This window comes from Moschus berezovskii, chromosome 5 (genome assembly GCF_049115385.1).
Source record: "Moschus berezovskii isolate FMDL1 chromosome 5, NW_MosBer_1.0, whole genome shotgun sequence".
Classification (NCBI taxonomy): Eukaryota; Metazoa; Chordata; class Mammalia; order Artiodactyla; family Moschidae; genus Moschus; species Moschus berezovskii.
The window spans coordinates 32,248,561-32,268,657 of record NC_142464.1 but is presented as its reverse complement, the minus strand read 5'-3'; the positions used below and the strand labels follow the sequence as shown (position 1 = coordinate 32,268,657).

Genomic DNA, 20,097 nt, shown 5'->3' with positions numbered 1-20,097 from the left:
TGCAGCCAAGCAGGCTCCTCCATCCATGGGATTTTCTAGGCAAGAGTACTGGAGTGGCAAACACTCTGTTATAATATAATTATAATAGAAACATTATAATAGAGTGTTTTAAATTAAAGGAAAGATTTGTTAGAAGACAGAAAAAAAGGAAAATGTCTAAAGCTTGTTTCTTAAGTTAAAAGAAAGACAAAACAATGCACATTTTCTTTGCATTTACTTTTACTGGAAAAAAAAAACAACAACATTTTTTTTTTTTCAAAAGAATCAAAAGACCATTACACAAGATCGCATAATCACTTACAGATGCTGTCAATTAAAGGTAAGTAGGCTAGTCTCACAGAGTCCTTGTCTAAGTCATTTTCTCCGTATGCAATACACTGACAAAGTAATTCTCAGAGCTGTTGGGCTGGATTCACAGTCCCACTGGGCATGCTCACTGCATTCCATAACTGAATCACAGCAGATCTCAAGTAGGAACTCTTCCACCAAGATTTCTATCATGAGAGCAGTTTAAATAGTCACCTTCATTCCATTTCCCACTGGCTTTTTTCATAGTCAGGGGTATAGTTCAGCGTTATCCAAAGTCTTTCTCCATTTACCACACAATTTACTCTCCTTTGTTTGGGACCTAACTTCCTCAGTCTTCACATTCTTTTCAACCACCACTGTCTTTACTGTACAATAAGATGAGTTCAGTGTAAATATAGAAACCAACATCTTCAAAGGGGGAGAAAAAGAAAGGACCACCTGCTAGAAAAAGGATACAGGGATGATAGGTAATTTCAGAAAGCCCTGGAAAGGACTTTTTGCCATTAAAATTAGCTTGTAAAAAGCAAGTATGAAACTTAAAAAAAGAAATCAAATTTGATGTGTTGTGTGTGTGTGTTTTATTTTGCACCATTATGAATCAAATACAAATACAACTAATAATATTCTCTAAGTTGCAACATGAAACAAGAATGGTAACAGCTTACAAATGCTGTGAACGTTCAGTTCTCTTCTGAGACATGGGGTATATCAATACTCCAGTTTTCAGAATCCTCCCCTGGGCCTTGTAATCACACATGCCACAGATGGACCTGTGTTTTTATTTTTACCCCAGAGGACCGGAGTCTGCAATTCTTATTAGATTCAAACTCAAGGTACAACTTAGCAAATGCTACATGATTTATTAATGATTTTATGCACCTGTGAGGTCTACTTAGGACCCAGAAATTAATTAAGAATATAGAAACAGTCTCTTAAAAATATATATCATATCTCTACCTATACCTCTTTAGGAATTATGTAAAAGCCTAACATATTCTGTGAATTTGATTTTTATAAGTAGTTTTCTAAAACAAACCTACACATAATTTTCCCCCTCAACAGTACTGATAAAACACAGGGCACCTTTTTCTTTCAAGTATTTGGGTAAGATAGCATACCCTGAGAATTTGGGGTGCAAACCTACACCTTGTAAACTGTAGAATGAAACTCCTCAAGCACCACATAGGAAAATGTGTACCGTGATGGTTTTAAAACACAGAGACTATTATTGAATGTGTCTTCTCATGCACATATAATATATACTTATCATGAGATGATAGTCAGTCTACTTAAGAATCAACACTGTCCTGCAGCCCAAAGTATTATTTCAGGTAGCATGAGCATTCAATTTGTAACAAACACAGACTTTCATTTCTATGAAATATGAAAATAATTTAAATGCATTAAATCTCTTTAAGAGGCAAGAAGGATGAAATCAAATCTGAAATTACAAAGATTTATATAGCGACGTATTTCTGAGTGACATAGGATGGTTTTGAAGTGCATGTTAACATTTAAGATTCATCACAAAGATGTCAAATGTAATTTGTTTTAGCTTATTTGCTCAATGATATCCAGAGAGCCATACACATACAAACATAACATAGATGCAGACAGACATACAGGGAGCCAATATGTTAAGTCATTAACTGCATATTTGGGCTTCCTTTCATCCTGAGGGCAATTTCAGAGAGTGTTTTTCAAGAAAATACATTCTGGTGAATTAAACTGTTGTACTGGTTACAAATGTGTTCAGTTTTCCAACAACTATTCAAAAGGAGCATATTTCAACCTGACCATTTGACCAACAGGAAAAAAGGGAAATGGATCAAGATTTCTACACAAAATGCCCTGTGGTTCATCTGGAAAACTACATTTCACATGTTACCCCAAGAAGAGATGGCAAAAGCCAGACTCTGCAATTCTAATTAGATTCAAGCTCCAAGAACCCTACAGGAAATGTTACGTGCTTTATTAATGGTTTTGTATATTTAAACCATAAAAAGGTAGCTTGGTAGCTGAAAGGACACTGTTAGGGTGATGGTTTTATGGGCCAGAAGTTTTCATATACTCTTGGCTTTTTCTACTTAGCTTTGGTTGAATAAGGAAGGACACAACTGCTTCATTCAAATATCAACACAACCTCAACAAATAAAACAATGAAAAGTGAGGATTTAGATTTACCTCATGTTGTAAAAATGTTCCCCTCTATCATTTGAGGTGGTAAATGGTCTAGCAGCTTTGCTTTTCGTGGCTTGATGAAGCAGAGAACCATGAAATTATCACAGATGATACGGTATTCATGGAACACTACTTTAAAATCACTTTTTTTAATGACTTGGACATTAACTACAACCAAAGAAGCTTCTCAGAGGACACGGCCTCTCTGATAGGGCCAACAAATGCAAAGTTCTTTCTTTCCTAGTTACCTCAATGTGAAAATTTGAGGCTCAAATCTGTTAGGGAAAAATAATAATAAATAGTGGTAAGTAGCTTATGGGATCCCCAGACCCTTGGTAGGTAAGACTCCACCACATTCTCTAGGAAAGGAGATGTCTCTCTTTTTGGAGACCTGGAAGTAGTTGACTACTTAACACCAGCACTGGGTTTTCCTAAAAGTCACATGTAGTTTTGAAATAGTCTTGTCAATTCTGGTTCTATCTATGAAATTCTATCTGAGTTTCACAGGATGTGTTCAATATTTGAGATTTCAGTGTTCTGAAAGCATTATAAGTTATCTGAGTATTATGTTTGAGATCCTTAACTGATTCTACATTCTTGTTTCATTATTAAGTGACCCAGACCCAGAACATCTCTACTGAATATAAGGAAGGGCTGATGCTGTGAGAGACACTTCCAAGTAATGAAAAATTAAGTTCTGGGGTGAATCTGTTGATGGAGTTGAGTAAGATGATTTCTATAACAAAGGAATAACACTTCCCCCAATTATGGCACAAGGGCATCTTTTCCAAATACAGAGACTATTTCATATTTCATGCTTCATATCTCATAGAGGCAGTCTCCTCATTTCACAACTCATCAGCCCAATGATTGATTGAACTGTGACCAGAGCTGACTATTCCTGTCTCAAACCCTTCCTTTTACCCAAAAGAACTTCTTTTCAGAGTAAGAGCCCTTTAAGGAAAGCCCTGAAAATTGAGGGTTTTTTTCTAAAGAGTACAACTGAGATGGAAGCATAACACATATTTTCAGTCATGAACCACTTTACCATATAAAGTTCTGTGGTTTCAAGACCCAATTATAAGCAAAAATCAATATTGATGATCATTAAAATAAAAATAAGGTTTAAAAAATTACCAGAATGCTTTACCTTTGAATAAATAAGTAAATAAGAGGAGATTCCTTTTTGAAAAGTCCAGGAGAACCTTCAAGTTATTCTTTTTAAAAGTAAGAAATATTTCGATGTAACATTTGTTGAATATATAATATATTGACTCACTTATAAATTATGATGAGCTAAATATTTATCTGTTCAATCAGCTCTTCAAAACTTACCATGAACACTCACTAAAATAACCTTCAGAAGTGGGCTACAACTGAGGCAGTAATGAATGTCAATGAAAGATGTTATGATTTGGATTCTTGACATCTCTTAAAACCGTAAGGAGCAAGTGATATAAACCCAGATCACTGCTATTGGCATGGTGACGGCTGGAGAGAATCGGAGCCACCAAATCAGAGTTCACTTTCTGCTCCACTACCCCAAACAGGTCACACTTCAGACTCCAAACAATCTGTGAGAGAGAGAGGAGTATGCAACTATGGAGGGAATCATTAAAGAAGAATATAATCCTCCACATTCATAGCAAAGCTTGGATTCTAGAGGGAAATAGATATTTTATACCTTTCTAAAACTAAGACCTTAATCATAAATGCAACCACTGGCTCTCCAGTCTTTCAAACCATTCTATTTTAAGTCAACAAATGGTGTCATGGCATTGTACCAATGGGAAAGTTAAAACAAGGCACAAAAGTTAAAACCACTGTCTTTCACAATCACATTTTAAATCATGCTAAACCCAATAAAAGGACATATAAAACATAACCAAGAGAATGACTAGGCTTGGCTGGTCTATAATTCAAAAAACAGACCCATCATATTTAAACCCAGACAAATGCTACAACTCTGCCAGCCAGTCCTGATATATTGCAAGAATCTGTAGGGAGATTTGTGATCCAAATGACTGATTGGCCAGTTTGGTTTACAACAAAACCAATCTTCTTCTGTTGCATGTTTTGACTGAACTACAAGAACATGTAAGAGATGGTTTGCCTAGTCACAAATGCAGGAAGGAAAGATGAAGGGAAAGCTTATATTAAAGTACAAAAGGAAATAGTTTCACATAGGAAAAAGGCAACCATTCAATCAGCAATAACACAAAGTGTCTTAACAGGGTTATTCAGAAAAATATAGAAACTTACACACTTGTTTATAAGAAGCAAAAACTAAGAATAACATATCTAGAGGAAGTTTTTCAGGTGATTCTTAGTGTTGTTACAATGAAGCCTTCAGATTTAAGAAGGTTTGTCCATCTTTCTGTCTTGCTCCTATAAACAAACATAGTCAAAGAAAAGACTGTTAGTTCTAAAAGTAAATCTCAGTCTTAAGGAAGCAAGAAAAATGCCAAGATACATTTTATTTAACTATTTGGCTAATATCAGTGTGAATAATGCTCAAGTGCACATTTTAAAATTGGAGAATGTGTTTCTGAACCTACTAGACATCCTACTGACTTCAAGAAATTGCCCCAAATGGGACATCTTTTTGAAACTTGAATTAAATACAGTCAATCCATTCAGAAATTATTTTAAATATTTAGTTATACTGAAATCATCCATAACAGAAAATATTATAACAGATGTTCTTGCTGCTGCTGCTGCTAAGTCACTTCAGTCGTGTCCGACTCTGTGTGACCCCATAGACAGAAGCCCACCAGGCTCCCCCTTCCCTGGGATTCTCCAGGCAAGAACACTGGAGTGGGTTGCCATTTCCTTCTCCAATGTGTGAAAGTGAAAAGTGAAAGTGAAGTTGCTCAGTCGTGTCCGACCCTTAGCGACCCCACGGACTGCAGCCTACCAAGCTCCTCCATCCATGGGATTTTCTAGGCAAGAGTACTGGAGTGGCTTGCCATTCTTAAAATATGCAAAAATTATATTTAAACTAAATTGAAACATTTGAAATTTATCATGAGTTATTAATTTAGTTAAATGAATAAACTCTATACTTTAAAGTGAACAGTCACCACCTAAATTATGTGGAATTTCATACTGCACATTTTGTTTGAAATGAGATATACTGGTTAGAGTCTATAACTTGTTTCAATCCATTCTAAAACAAGCATTGATGTGTTCAAAATCTTACTGAAAATTAGCCCTTTGTTTCTGTCAACCTCTCCATATATTGCATATCTAATACAACTTTGCCTAAAGAACTTTTTAAAATTAACCTTTGGGAGTTGAAATTTGAACATAATATTATGAAGACAGAAATAGAGTGGCCTACAGGTAATATTTTTTTAGGGATTAGACGACTCTATCATGTGAAAAACAACCTTCCAGAAGTATCAAATAACAGCTATCTAATCAATTATATGCAATCAGAGTAGTGTGGTAAAGGATATTTTAATCCTGCCACCTAGAAACTGACCTGTGTTAAATATATACTTAAGGAAAAAGAAGTCTATAAGATTAATTATAAGTTTAGAGCTCATATGTATATATTTCAAGTTGGTTGATTTTACCCTTTTGTGCTTTATACCAAGAAATGACTTTCAAGAGAAAAGGGACTGTTGTGGGTCTGGAAACTTCTCACTTGCTTAAGTTTTTCTACCTTAGGACACGCAGAACAGGAAAAGAAAACATAATTACGAGGGGAGGAAAAGAAAATAGGAGACCAAGAAGAAAAATGTCAGTGGATCTAAGGACAACTCAGGCTGAGTCCTGTCAAGAAGCAAAGTCTGCAAGGACCCCTTGAGCAGAGAGGGGAGACAGGGAAACGGCGAGAGAGAGCAGGAACACCCGGGGTCGGGGAGCAAGCTGAGGAACGGAGGAGAAATCTGCTTCTACCAATTGCTGGGATCATTTTCAGGGACTTGCCGTCTAGGTAACATCTTTTCACTCATTTGTGGGATATTGCTTCTGCTAGTATATATTAACTTCAGAGGAACCGTGTTTAAAATCTTGAAAGTAATAAGGTTGCTCTAGTTCCTGTTAAGGCTGAAACAATGATTGACAGTTGAACCTGGCAGAGGGCCACAATGAAGTCAGGGAAGGGAGGGGGTGACTGTACTGTCACCAGCCAGCCTGGCCTGGATGACTTCTCATGATTTTAGGGCGGAACCCATGACAGAGTTCAGGGATGTTGGGTCAGCTTCTCCCTCGCTCCACACAGGCCTGTGTCCAGAGAGAGGGGAAAATCACCATCCAGAGCCATATAACATGCTGAAAAGTGTGGGGGATACTAGAGGACCCTGGCCACAGCCAACTCCGGGCCCAGGGGGTCAGGCAGCACAAAGGGGACTGCAGAGCTGTGAGCATGACCTCTGTTTTGGAGAAATACCAAGAAATCCTGCACACCGGCCCCTGAGGCTGCCCTGAGAGTATGCAGGAGAAAGGGCTGACTTTCTGCCTTGTGGAGGCCCCAGAGAGATGAGGGGCTTCTGGGGCATTGATGAGCTTCTAGTCTCCAAGGAAAACTGAACTCTTAGGACGGGGCGTGGACTGTGTGCCATGTCCTTTGCAGTGATTTTATGATTCAGTCTTCACAATGCTCCTGCAAGTTATCCCCACTTTACCCTTGAGGAAATTGAGGTCCAGAGAGGGCGAGTCATTTGTCTCGGGGAAGATTTTGAGCCAGGATGCCTGACTTCAAGGCACACATATCTGGGTTTCAGTCAAAGCCACACAGCTTCCTTTGGACTGAAATGCGTGTCCCCATCGGCATTTAGCAGACCCTGCTTACAGGTGACATCCCATCCCTGCCCCCCACCCCCACCCCGAGTTACCTGTCCCTCCCCCGCCAACACAGATTACCCCCACCCACCCCGCCCACACAAACACTGGCAGCCACAGCCCCTAGAAGTGCTGAAACTATTTCTCTTTGGGACGTACAGTGTTCTAATGACTAACGAGACCTAATTTTTTAATCAAAAGAGAAACACACAGGGAGGCTTAATATATGCTAGACATTGCCCAATTGAAGATCAGTTTCTTAGATTATGCTCTCTGCTTTTCCCAGTTAAGAAAGAGGGACAATTCACAAGGAACTGAGATGTGCAGGGCAGAGAGGGAGAAAGTGGGCAGCCCATGGCCGCTGAGCTCAAGGGGCCTGGATTTCAGCTGATCTGTTGATCTGGAAAAATTATTTTTTCACTTGTCAAATGGGGATAAGAAATCAAGCAGCATGATGTTAAATCTTGGTATATAATAAATGAATACATATTAGCTATTCATTTTCCTTTCTTATTAAGTTTATAGAGGTTTGAGGAAAATACAATGACCAAAAAAAATCTGTAGAGAAAAGCACAAAATAATAAGAATGAGGAAAGCTGCAATCTAAGAAAAGAGAAAGGGAGAGAAGAAATGGCAAAAAAAAAAAGACAAAAGGAAGATAATCCAACAGCAGCCATATATAATCAACAGGAGAGGAAGCCACAATCAAGGTAGGAAAAAACAGATATAAATGAATTGATTCAGGAATGTGATCAAGGGATAAGCTGAAAATGAAATGTCGAGTGTGCTGCCTGCAGCCTGCCATCTGACCTCGTGCGCGAGACTGCCGAGAACACAGGTGAGGGAGCCACCACTTCCAGCCCGCCCTTGAAGTGGTCTAGTCTGTGATGACAACAGACTCCAAACAGAAAAGGGAGGAGAAGGGAAAAAGCAAGGTGGGGCTTTAAACCAAATCAACTTCAAGGGAATGGGAAAGAAGAAATAACAATAAGGAATAAAAAAGAAATTATCAAAAAACAGAAAGCAAATTCTCAAACAAATGGAAAGGGAAGAAAAGAGGGAAAGGAAGGTGTGGGCCCGACCCCAGGATGGAGGAGCATAAAGAAGAGTGGGAGAAAAAGAGAAGCGGACTGGACAGCATTGAGAAAGAAGCAAATGGAAATAGACTCCGGTCTGGGGTAATTCAGGTTTGAGTCCCAGTTCTGCCCTAGATGGACACTGTGACTTAAGAAGGGTTAGCCTCAATCTTCTCCCACAGTTTTTACCTAAGGGGACAGGGTTTAATGATCTAAGGACTCCATGGGGCCCCTTTAGAGAACCCTATGAAAATAGTTTCCCCTGAATCCGCTCCCTGTCTCCTTCCTCTTCAGTGGCTGATGTCTGGGGCTCTACTCAGGAGGTAGAAATAACTCTGAAGAAGTGAGGAGAAAAAGAAAGAACAATGACACGAGAACGTATAAGGCACACTCAGAAATGAAGAAGCAAATGGGTCAAGTATTAAGAAAAGAAAAGACATTCAAAGGAAACAAAATAATTGCAGTCCCTACTGGGTGGCAGGAATGGTGCCAATGAAAGTTTTCTGTTGTTATTATTACATATTCATCTTTATGCCCTTGTAAATGGTATTTAGTATCAAGTCTCAGATACAATTTTAAATCAAAAATACAGCATGTAAGTGGGTGGGCAGGAGAAAGCAGGAGACTGAATATGCTAGGGAAGGAAACACATAGCTACATGCCTCAAATGACAGAAATCCAAAATAAAAATAATCTCGTCAGAAAAGGCATCAAAGATACCGTGGAGAAGGGACTTCCAAAACAAAACATAGCGAACAACAAAGGCCTAAAACAGAAAAGGCCTAACAAAAAAGGAGAGAGTTGGGAAGTTTTGAACTGGTATGCCCAGCACACTGGTGTGTTCCCAGTGGGTTTCTGTTGTAAGTCTCTGGCCACCAGCTGGCAACAATTTGGTCCATTTATCACCCTGTGTGATGTCATTACTAAATACAAATGAAATACATAATATTACTACTTAGCTTCTGAGATGGGTTGTGACCTGGCAAAGATTGAGGAGCACTGCAATTTTGTTCACAGGAAGAAGAGAAATAGTAAAGACACACCTATAAAAGTGACACTAGAGGAAAATTCATAACAGAATACTCTGAGAGGAGCAGCAGCTGGGTATACTCAAATCTATATGGGGGAGAAAGTAAGGCTCCTGGTTACAATGTGCAGCTAAAAATAGATGATGAAATACTTATTATTTGAGCTGGAAGGAATCTTAAAGGTTAAGACAGGATTTGAACACTGGTTTTGCAGTTCTGTGTGTACGGCTTGTGTCTTCCAGCTGGAGTGCAGGCTCCTGGCTTGTATTAATAGGATGGTCACATGTGGGTTCATAGCCTCACCACAGAGTTCACCGTGGCTGATGGAGTGTCAACATGGAATTCATGCTCAGAGAATGAATGAAGGAGTTAGTGCGTTTTATTAAACGTTCATTTTACAAAAGTCAAGAGAATCAGAGCAGGTCCAAGGTGTCCTGGCTGCCAGAACCGGGCTTATTAGGCTCATCTGTCATCCTTTTTTGTTTCATGACTCCTACCAACAAACAAACAGTATACTGTGTGGTCCAGGAGCCAGGAGCCAGCCCCATGGATCCTGGTTCTCTCCTTCTCTAGGGACCTCAGCAAAACCACTTCTTTCTAAAGCCCCAGTTTTCTTCTCTATGAAATGCTGTGTTTGGATCAAGTCATTTATGTGACTTCTTAGTTGAGAGGGGCACATAAAACCCTACTCTACCTCAAGAAAAAACTCTGGAATAAGTCTGGTTTTCAAAGGAAATCTTAAACTGAAACTAGCTTCCAGGCCTCTCACACTGACTGTCCGTACGAACACCAACAGATGAACGGGGGTGTACCATGTAATTTTTGCTATATCTGAACCATGTTTAAATTTTTTCACTCAAAGAAAAGAACTATACATTTCCTTTTTTTTTTTTTAACCTGACTTTTCTTTGGCAAGTGGCATAGAACTTTCAGGATGCTGAGTCTTGAAGGATTTTAGTTATCATCTGAATTTGGGTAATTAGATTTTCACCTATACACAGAAAGCTAATAATTAACTCCTCTGTGTGTGTATGTGTATTAATTGCTCAGTTGTGTCTGACTCTGTGAAACCCCATGGACTGTAGTCTGCAGGCTCCTCTGTCGATGGAGTTCTCTAGGCAAGAATCATGGAGTCAGTTGCCATTTCCTTCTCTAGGAGATCTTCCCGACCCAGAGATTGAACCCAGGTCTCTGCATTGCAGGCAGATTCTTTACCTTCTGAGCCACCAGGGAAGCTCCAGTTATTTCCTTGACTAGCCTTAAATCTTGAAGCCAGCTTTTGCCTTTCTGTCTATCTTCAGGGTTGTGGAGTAAAATTAATGTTAAAGAAGCGAAAAGCTTTCAAACAAATCACTGTTCAAATCTCTAGTACAAAAAACTCGGGTTTGTGTTTGTGTCTGATGGAAACCACTCCGGCCTAATCTCTCCAGACTCAGCAGATGGGAGAAGGGCCAGAGGCAGCTGCTACAGGACACGAAGCTAGCCTGTGCCACTTCCTCCCTCCTCGGGGCTCTGTCCTCCTTTCCCCCTGCCCTGCGCCTCCACAACCCACACAAAGGCCTCCCAGGATTAGCTGCTCCCAAACAGCCTTAGGTAAACATCCCACCTGTCCAGAAGATGAAAACACTTTTGTCTAGAGGCTACTCCTTTTCTTCTGCAAAGCTCTCTCTAAATTGGGGCCTCTTCCAAGTGCATATTTCTTTATTTTCTACATTGATCAACAGTTGCATTATTTATCTTTAAACTTTCCCTCCCTTCTTTATTTGTGTTCATTACATACGGCCCGTTGCAAATCATCTATTTCTAAATTAGAAGTGAAATGAGTGTTGTGCTTTTACCTGAATTTTTAGAGAAAGATCCAAGGATTACTGAACAGTGGCCTATTGTTTATTTTGCAGCCTAGTAAATATAATACATAGGAAAATCCCTTAATTTGGAAAGATTTTATATTTTGCAACAGCTGTTACATGATCTGACATTCACACAAATGTTGAGCAGTAGAAATCATTGACACACAGTTGTCATGGGTCCTAGAGACTTTGCATGCCCCAGAACACACAACTGGTGAAAAGATGCTGGCACTCTGATCCTACTCCCTAATTTAAGCCTTTTTCATTGCAGAAAGAAACAATGTTCCTCCCTTTCTTTTCAGTACAGAGAAGACAGGAATGGCTTATTTTTTTCATGTGAGCATAGAAAGGGTTCCTCCCCTGTTCCTCTCCTTTCTCAGTTCAGTATGCTCTTACCAAGGTATGAAACCCCTTAGAAGCATTTATACTGTCAACCCTTCCTCATGTGAAGACAACAGAAGGAGAGGGCAAATCTGTCCCCCCAGTGCTGGCAGCTTCCTGCTGTATCTGAAGGGTGTGTGTGTGTGTTTAGCTACTCAGTCATGTTCGACTCTTACGACCCCATGGACTGTAGCCCGCCAGGCTCCTCTGTCTGTGGAATTCTCCAGGCAAGAATACTACAGTGGGTTGCCATTTCCTTCTCCAGGGGATCTTTCCAACCCAGGGATTGAACCTGCATCTCCCTTTCACCACTGAGCCACCAGGGAAGCCTGTTTGAAGGTTGCCCCTGCCTTATGTGCTTGACCTAAAGTGTCCTGGTTCAGAAAAACCTGGCTCCCCTTCCTATCAAGTTCCATGGACTGTAGTCACAGGAAGGATTCCCACCAGTGAATCTGGATGGGCTCCGGTGTCAGAATCCACATCTACTTCATTTAGAGAGGGGAACAAGAGGGAGTTGATTCTTTTCTGATGGGAGAGAATGCAGATAGGAAAGGGTACCTTGTAGACATACCCAGCAGAGCATAGTGGATTCACTCTGAACAGACTGGATCAAACACAGCAGCTTCATCCCAGGAGCCACTGCAGCTTGGGAATCTTCTATCCCATAGGGGTCAAGCCATGTGTGTGTGTGTGCATCCGTGTGTGTGTAAAATACCTTAAAGACTTTGTAAAGACTTTGGACTTGCCTAAACAAAGTATTATGACTGTCTGAAAGCAAAAACAAGACCTTAAAAATAGTCTCTTGGTATAAGAAACTTCAAGAGAAAGATGTGGGGGATGGACAGTAGCCATTCTGAAGATTTTAGAAAATTTCTTAACAAGAAAAAGTCAGTCTTCGACTCTCCTTACTCTGAGGAGCAACCAGAGTAATGGTGTTTCCAAAGATGTCCTGTGCCTCTGTCACTGGGGCTGCAAGGAATAAAGCTCACTCCACAAAATCCAGACCAGGTTTTCATTTCTTCCCCTGCCAATCTTCACCCAAGGCTAACCCTGATAGATCCCTCCTACTCACTGTGGGAAAAACACTCAGGCAATTTGAAAAGGTCAAAGGGAAAAGGCCAGCTGTGGGGCTGAGGAGTGGGGAGAGAAGGAAGCTTGGCAGGAAAATTAGCTCCCTAATAATTTGAATGGGATTCTATTCTCAGGAAAATACCTCCTCTGCTATAAACCTGCCACTTCAAACACAAAGCATTAGGACTCCCCTTAATCCCTCAAACCTGATTATCAAAGTGATGGTCACTCACCAGCAGCTGCTCCCTTTGGCTTTCTGGTGACCACTCATCATCTGTGTTCCACCACGAAGCTCATGGTGGTGCCGTCAAAGGAGGGGGGTGCGATGATCCGTGGCCCCAGGGGCTGTGAGGTGATGCTGATGACAGGCTTGCTGTGCAGCTGGGCAAAGCCTTTGGCCCCCACAAGCTGGGAGGTGGCTGCCGGGGCAGAGGAGGAAGAGGAGGCGGGAGACTGACCAGAGGCCATGAAGTAGGGGGCCTCGGTGAATGCTGCAGCTGCCTCTTTGCTGGGGGCCTCTGCTGTCAGCGGGGAGAGCTCACCGCCCCCTGGAGTGCGAGCGATTGGCGTGGGCTGCAGGGCGTTGGCGGGCAGCACCGTGGGCAGAAACCCGGGGTAGATCATGTAAGTGGGTCCATAGGCCCCAGGACTCAGGGCCAGGGGAGGCACAGGGAGGGACATGGGAGCCACTGCCTGCTGCTGGGAGGTCATTGGCACGTCCACATACTGCCCCGTCTCGGGGTCAAACAGTCTCCGGGTCATGGGCTGTACTGGTGTGTCCACCAGATAGTACTGGCCAGTGGTCACATCCAGGAGCATCTTGCGCTGGGTCTGCTGGGGTGGGGTCTGCTGGAAGGGGTCTGTGGGGACAGGAGCCGGGCCGGCAGGGGCCGGGGCCGGCATGCCTGGCGGGGAGAAGCAGAGGACCTGGGGCTGGGCGCTCTGTAGGGTGAAGGGCAGTGGCTGCTGGTGGTAGATGGCGGTGGGGGGATGCTCAGGGCTCTGGGGCCCTGTGGGGGCAGCTACTGTCTCCCGGGGGTGGTCAGGTTTGGTGCGCCAAGCTGGCCGGCTGGTTCCACTGACCTGAGAGCCCTTGGGACTAGTGGGGACCTGACTGCGGGCACTCAGGGGGGGCAAGCTGCAGAGAGTGGCCGCAGCTGAAGAAACTGGGGGTCCCTCTCTCCCCGCCCCAGGCCTGCCGGGAAGCTCTCCCGCTGCAGAGCTTCCTTTAAGAGGGATGGTCAGGTAATTTTCACAGTCACTACTGCTCTTTTCCAAATTGCTGCCGATCTTCCTGTTGGTCACCTCTTCCAGAGGTGCCCGGGTGGCCGGAGAGATCTTGAGGGACCGCAGTCCCTGCGATTTGACGCCCTTGGCGGCCGCCGAGGGACTGTCCGGAGAAGGGCCTTGCGGGAACTTGCCAGCGACCCCCCCGGTTTTCTGGGGGCTGCCGGCGCTCACTGTGAAGACGTTCCGTTGGCTGGGGAGCGGCGGCAGCGGCTGGGTTCTGTCCGCCTCCCTGTGCAGCGCGGGAATATAGAGGGACCGGGGCCGCTCCCTGGCCAGGTTCTCAAAGGCGGCCGCGCGGGCAGACACGCTCTCGGAGCTGGGGTTGGAGTTTCTCCGCTGCAGACGCTCTGGGCCCCCTCTCAGGACCACCCCGCCTTTGTTCCCGACGCCCCGCGGCTCCTCCGCCTCGCCCAGCCGTCTGGCCAACTTGTCGGGGTCGCCGCCCCCGGCCCCTTCCCTCTCCTCGCTGGCGATGAGCGACAGGACGTGGCTGTCGGTCAGCAGAGGCAAGGGGTCGCTTTTCCGCTTCCACTCGTTCCTGTTGAAGCTGTACAGCTCTTCCATGGACCTCACGGCCGCCGTCAGCTTCTCCAGGGCATTCCGGGATGTCTTGGGGCCTTTCCCTTCCTCCTTGACTTCCTCCTCCTTGACCTTCTCTGGGGTCTTCTGAGCCTTGGAGACGATCTTGAGCACAGGCAGGTAGGAGCCCTGTTCAGGCTTATTGGGGGCGATGGTGGCTACCGGCAGCCTGCCAGATGCCCTGTGCACCAAGACGGTCCCTTCTGGCGAGGAGGAGTTCAAGACCCTGCCGCCTCCCTTGCCCACATTCTCCCTGGGCTCTCGCTCGGTGCTGTCTTCCCTGGGGTTCACCACAGCCTGGCACGTGATCACCATGGGGGACAAGGATCCGGATCCCCCAGCAGCAGGAGCCAGCTGCCTGGGTTTGGGCCCAGTCAGTCCCTGCTCTGGGGTAACGCTGCCCTTGTCACTGCTGTCCCCTGACCCCTTGATTAGTTTCCGGACATCTCTCACCTGATGGAGGGGGCCTTGGGCCTTGGACTTGTCCCTGACGTCTCTCACCTGGAACTGGGGCACTTTTTCCAGGTTGTCCCCCCGGAAGAGCTTCTGCTGGGCCCTGCTGTTCTCCTCAATGGTCTTGAAGAGGTTGGAGGCACTGCCGCTGGTCAGTTTGGGCGTGAGCAACTTGGCAATGTTGAAGTCCGAGCTCGGCTGCTGCACGCTCCCCAGACGGATCTTGATTTCGGGAGCCTTGGGTCGGATCACTGCCGTGGAGGTGGCCTGAGCAGCAGGGTACTTGGTGGCCTGCTTCCCCGGCTGCTTATCCTTGGGTGTCTGCTGGATGTTGGGGACAAAGAGGCGAGACATGATGGTGGACTTGCTGGCAGAGATCTCCCCCAGGTCGGCCCTCCAGTCACCCCCCTTAGGGAGTTTCAGCTTCCCAATGGGGGCTCTTTCTTCACGCTTCTCAGCCTCTTTTTCCTTCCAGGACCGGAATGCACTGTTCTGACTGCGGAGGAAGATGCCCTTGACAGTCTCTGAGGCACTCTTTTTAATTTCACACACTTCTGGGAGTCCATCGGCAAAATGACGGCCAGAGCCTGCATGGCTCTCCCGAGGCGCGCTGGCTTTGAAGATGGGGGATTTAGACCCAGCTACGGCCCCCTCCCCACCGGCGTCAGACATGCTGACCACCGTATACTCGGAGCCGGCCTCGGAGTGGCGAGAACTCTGCCTCTGCAGACCCCTCTCGCGCTGCTTCTCAGCCCCAGGGGGAGGACCCTCCGTCTCCTTGGAGGTCCTGGAGAGGTGATGGTGGGATGTGTCGCTGAGTTCTCCCCTCTCCATTTTGAACTCGTGTTCCCGCTGCATCTTCTTGGAGATGACATTTTTGAGCAGGCTGGAAGCAAACTTGGACTTCTGGGGGCCATCAGCGCGGGAGGCCGGCTTGCCGCTCTCAGAGGTCTCTGAGCCATCATCCGTGTACACTGACCCGGGGCCCTTGCTGGGGCCTTTGGTGGCTTTGCAGGGCCCCGCGGCCAAGCTGGCTTTGCTCTCACTGCGTAAATTCAGAGGCTCGAGAAGGGTGACCACGCGCGGACCCGACTGGACCTGCTTCTGGAAACACAGAGGTGTCTCCACGTGTTTGATCTCGCCCTCGACTTTGCTGACCACGAACTCCAAGGCCTTGGTCTGGGACTTCTTGGATTGGATGTAGAGCTGGTCTGCCGTGGTCCTGGCCCCAGTGCCCTTCCTCAGCCCTGCAGCCACTGAGGCCGCACTGCTCCTCAGGAGGCTCTGTTCCACCCTGGCTCCAACACCTCCACATTTTAAGTCCAGGAAAGTCGACCAGCGCCCAAAGCCGACTTCGGAGAGCGCGGAGGACTCCCGGGAGCTGATGTTCAGAGCCTCAAAGTAGGGGTAAGCTAGGCTCCGGAAGGCCCGGGAGGTCAGGTTACGCACCTCTTTGTCCGCATCGTCCAGCTCGCTCACGGCACTGGAGGCTCCACTGGAGTAGTCCACCAGCTCCTTCGCCCGGATGGCCCCGCACCGGGTCTGCAGGCGAGCAGGGACAGCGATGAATTTCTTTGCATGGTCCTGAGCCACGGCTGCAGCCGGGTCTTGCTTCAGCGAACTGGAATTGTGTTCAGCAGCTGTAGAGACGCGGAGGCTCATGTCGCCTTCATGCTTGGCAGCGTAAATAATGTTTTGCTTTGCACACACGTTGCTAGGCTCATTTATAGCCCGGGAAGTCGGTTTGATTGATAGGAGGATCTGGCTTGCTGCGTTCCCACAGCTGCTGGCGGCGGTGGCTGCTGCTGCCCCTGAAGCCGCCTCCGGGGGCTCGGGCAAGGGCTCCCGCGGGGTGGCCGTGCCAGGCCCCGTGGGTGGGGGAGTGGGGTCACCGTCCGAGGGGCCGCTGCCCACCTCCGTGCTGCTGGTGTCGCCGCCGCCGCCGCTGCCCGCGCTGGGGCGGGCGGGGTCGCTGCTGGTGGGGCTGGGTGTCCGGGTGGCGTTGGTGCTGGGAGTGGTGCTAAGGTAGCAGCTGTTGTCGTCATCCTCTTCGGTCAGGGTGGTGACGTCCTCTGGGGTCTCGTCGCTGCCACCGAAGGAAGCGTAGTCCACAAATGAGTAGATCACGTTGTTGTCCTCGAAATCCCAGCGGGAGGCCAGGCCCACGTCGAAGTCCATGTCCTGCTCCACCTCGCTCAGCTGGATCTCATGGGTGGTGATGTAATGGGCCTCCTGATTTCTGGGGGGGTCCCGGCTGCCCTGAGATTTGGCAATGATGTCTCTGCAGGCTGTGGCATCTCCTTCCCCACATCTCCCTCTTCCTCCCCCTCCTCCTCCTCCTGCTTTTCCCCCTTCTTCTCCCTTGGGCTGGCAGCTCCGCGGGTTCTCACCACTGTCACTCTCGAAGCCTAAGGACGAAGACGAGGTGGCCAGAGCCCCTGTGGATGTGGTGGTGCCATCAATCTTGGACAGGTCACCTTCTTCTGCTCCGTCCGCTGGGGAGGAGGAAGAGCAGGGAGAGAAGGGGTTGCTGCCCTCATCGGTACCGGAGAGCTGGGATCTGGAGAGTTCCGAGGGGACAGAATTCTTCAGGGGGGCTGGAGCTTCGCGCTCTTGACTGCTGACTTCGTCTTGGGCTTTCTCCTGGGGACTCTTCGAGCCCCTCTGATCCCCCTGGCGCTGCTCCCGAGTGAGTCTCATGGTCCAGGGACTGTCCCTCGGGACTCCAGCTGAAGCGCACATCTCCACATATTTTGCTTCTCGCAGCGAGGAGGCTGATGGCTTGGGAAGCGGCTGCAGCTGCTGCTTTAGCTCCTGGCTATCTTGAGCTCCGCTCACCCTGTCCCCCACCTCCTTGGATCTGGCCTGCAGATTCAGTTCAGGAGGGGTGCCTTCCATTCTGAGCCCTCGCCTAGGTGTCAGCGATAGGAGGAGACAGTGGTGAGCGATGGGGCTGTCCTGGGTCCCTCCCTGGCCCTGGAGGGGCTGCAGAGTAGACCGAAGTAGGGTCCCACGTGCCTGGACTGGCCCCAAGGCTGCAGGCACCCTTGCCACCGCCACCGCCACCTCCCAGTTCTTCAGCCCCTGTGGCGGGGCCCAGGCCAACCTGAGGGAGGTAGGAAGTCTCCTGGGTGGGGTGGCAGAGGTGGTCTGTGGCCAGGGGGCTGCTGCTCTGGCCGAGACCGTGGCCAGCTTCCAGCAGCCAAGCTGTTCTGTCCAGTTGTTGGCCTGACGCTGTCGGCAGCTAGGAGTCTGAATGCCATCGACCACGGAAGAAGCAGCATCTGTAGGTTGACTCCGGGACTTCCAGAAATGAAAGGAAAGCATGTGCTGTTTCTTGTGGAGCCTTGTCCCTTTCCTGGATGGGGTAAGAGTGGGTCACGTCATTCCAGAAATATTTTTAGTGTCTATTCCGTAGTCATCCTGAAACCACACTTGAGGGTAGAGAGAAGAGGCTCTGAGATGAAGAGAGAATGTGGGAGGCAGAGAAGACGTGTGGGCTCTAATTGACATCCACCAAATGTCCTATGTAATCTATTACGGGGATGTCTAGCAAGTATGGAATTATTCTTTACTCACTGCCGTCTTTCATTCCCAAGTCTGATTAAATATGCCCCCCTCCTTGTTCTTAAATAAATCTGAATTCAGCAGTGCATTTCAAATCAATTACGGAAAGCCCAGAAAGACTTCAAAATCTCCCTTGGACATATGGCAGCTTTACGTTTGTCTGAAAATCTGTGCCTTTTCTTTCTCTTTCATCTTAAATCAGTTGAGTTCTGGTAATACTACCTTTTGTAGGAATAAAACATTCTATCCCTCCTTCCCCAAAGTTCCACTTTATGAAACATAATCTGTTTGTTTAAAAATAGGAAGCACTCCTCCAGCCCTTACTGTTGACTAAAGTGTAAAAGGGCAATTTTCAGAGACTTGAAACTTAACACTTGAAATAAACTTTTAATTAGAGTCACTAAAAAGCTCCACGTGGTTCCAAACTGACACTACTTCAAATCCCTACAATCTCAAAAAGTCCCCTAAACTTCCAAAACCATGGCAAGACAATAAACCTCCAATTATATATAGCCTGAGCTGCAGCCTCACGATTCAGTTACACTGGCTGGATTCCAGACCTGCAGGGCACCGAGTCAGAAGGCATGGAAGAACAACGAATACACTTACCCTTCACGAGTACAGTGCGGCTTGGACGGAGGTTCAGAGAGGAAATGTGACCCACTGGCATGCCCCATGGCCCCGAAGCCAGGATCCTAGGTCACTGGCTCTGAGATCCTTTCATTTCAAACAATTCAGGAGTTGCGCAAGTGTATTTGCCAGGCAACCCCAGATGGGGGTTCTGTGCCGACCATCCTCAGAGCAGATCCCTTGGGTCTATCAGTGGAGAACCACAGCTCTTGGTTTGGTGAGATCTGGCTCCCATCGCCTACCAGGCCCAGTGCCACCACTATACATAGTCCATGTGTCACTTATGCCGATTGAATAAAGCACTATTTTAAACATTCACATTTGTGAGAAACAAAAATAACACCGTCAACCGTCCCCTTCCAACATGAAGGCCACCCCCTCACTGAAAAATGTTCCTTCCTCTGGCTGGGCATGGGGGGTGGTATGGAGTGGGAGCCCCTAGCAACTGAGGCATCCACCTTCTCATCCTTGGGATGTGGACAGTGCAGCCCTGTCATTCTCCCAGGACAAGTCTTTCCTGCCCACACCACTGCCACTGAAAACATGACATAGGGAAGGCTGGAAATATCAAGTATCATAATGTGGATAGAGAGCCAGAGTGCTAGAGGCAGAGAGTAAAAGAGAGAAAGAAACAGAAACAGGAGGGAGAGAATCAAAGAACAAAAAAGTGAGAGAGAAAGAAGGGACTTGCTAAATTTGTGTTCAAATTTTTGATTATGGAGAGCCAGGTGTAAGGTCAGGAAGCAACAGTTAGAACTGGACATGGAACAACAGACTGGTTCTAAATAGGAAAAGGAGTACGTCAAGGTTGTAGATTGTCACCTTACTTATTTAACTTATATGCAGAGTACATCATGAGGAACGCTGGGCTGGAAGAAGCACAAGCTGGAA

The 20,097-nt window shown here is 46.5% G+C and overlaps 1 protein-coding gene across 1 annotated transcript; it reads right to left on the bottom strand.

Moving 5' to 3' along the window:
- Positions 1-211: 211 nt before the first annotated feature.
- Positions 212-19,426, bottom strand: C5H4orf54 (chromosome 5 C4orf54 homolog). The gene is made up of 3 exons (XM_055434758.2): positions 19,186-19,426; positions 12,921-18,367; positions 212-4,878 (listed from the first exon to the last, which is right to left on the bottom strand). Exons 1-2 carry the CDS (start codon positions 19,251-19,253, stop codon positions 12,958-12,960), a joined length of 5,478 nt encoding a protein of 1,825 aa, XP_055290733.1. The 5' UTR covers positions 19,254-19,426; the 3' UTR covers positions 212-4,878; positions 12,921-12,957.
- Between the last annotated feature and the right edge of the window lie 671 nt (positions 19,427-20,097).

Excerpts from the sequence above, each read along its gene's own strand:
- C5H4orf54 (XM_055434758.2), bottom strand. The coding sequence starts at position 19,253 with ATGGGGCATGCCAGTGGGTCACATTTCCTCTCTGAACCTCCGTCCAAG. Across the intron at positions 18,368-19,185 it reads CCGCACTGTACTCGTGAAGG|GAAAGGGACAAGGCTCCACA; the intron begins GTAAGTGTATTC and ends TACCCCATCCAG.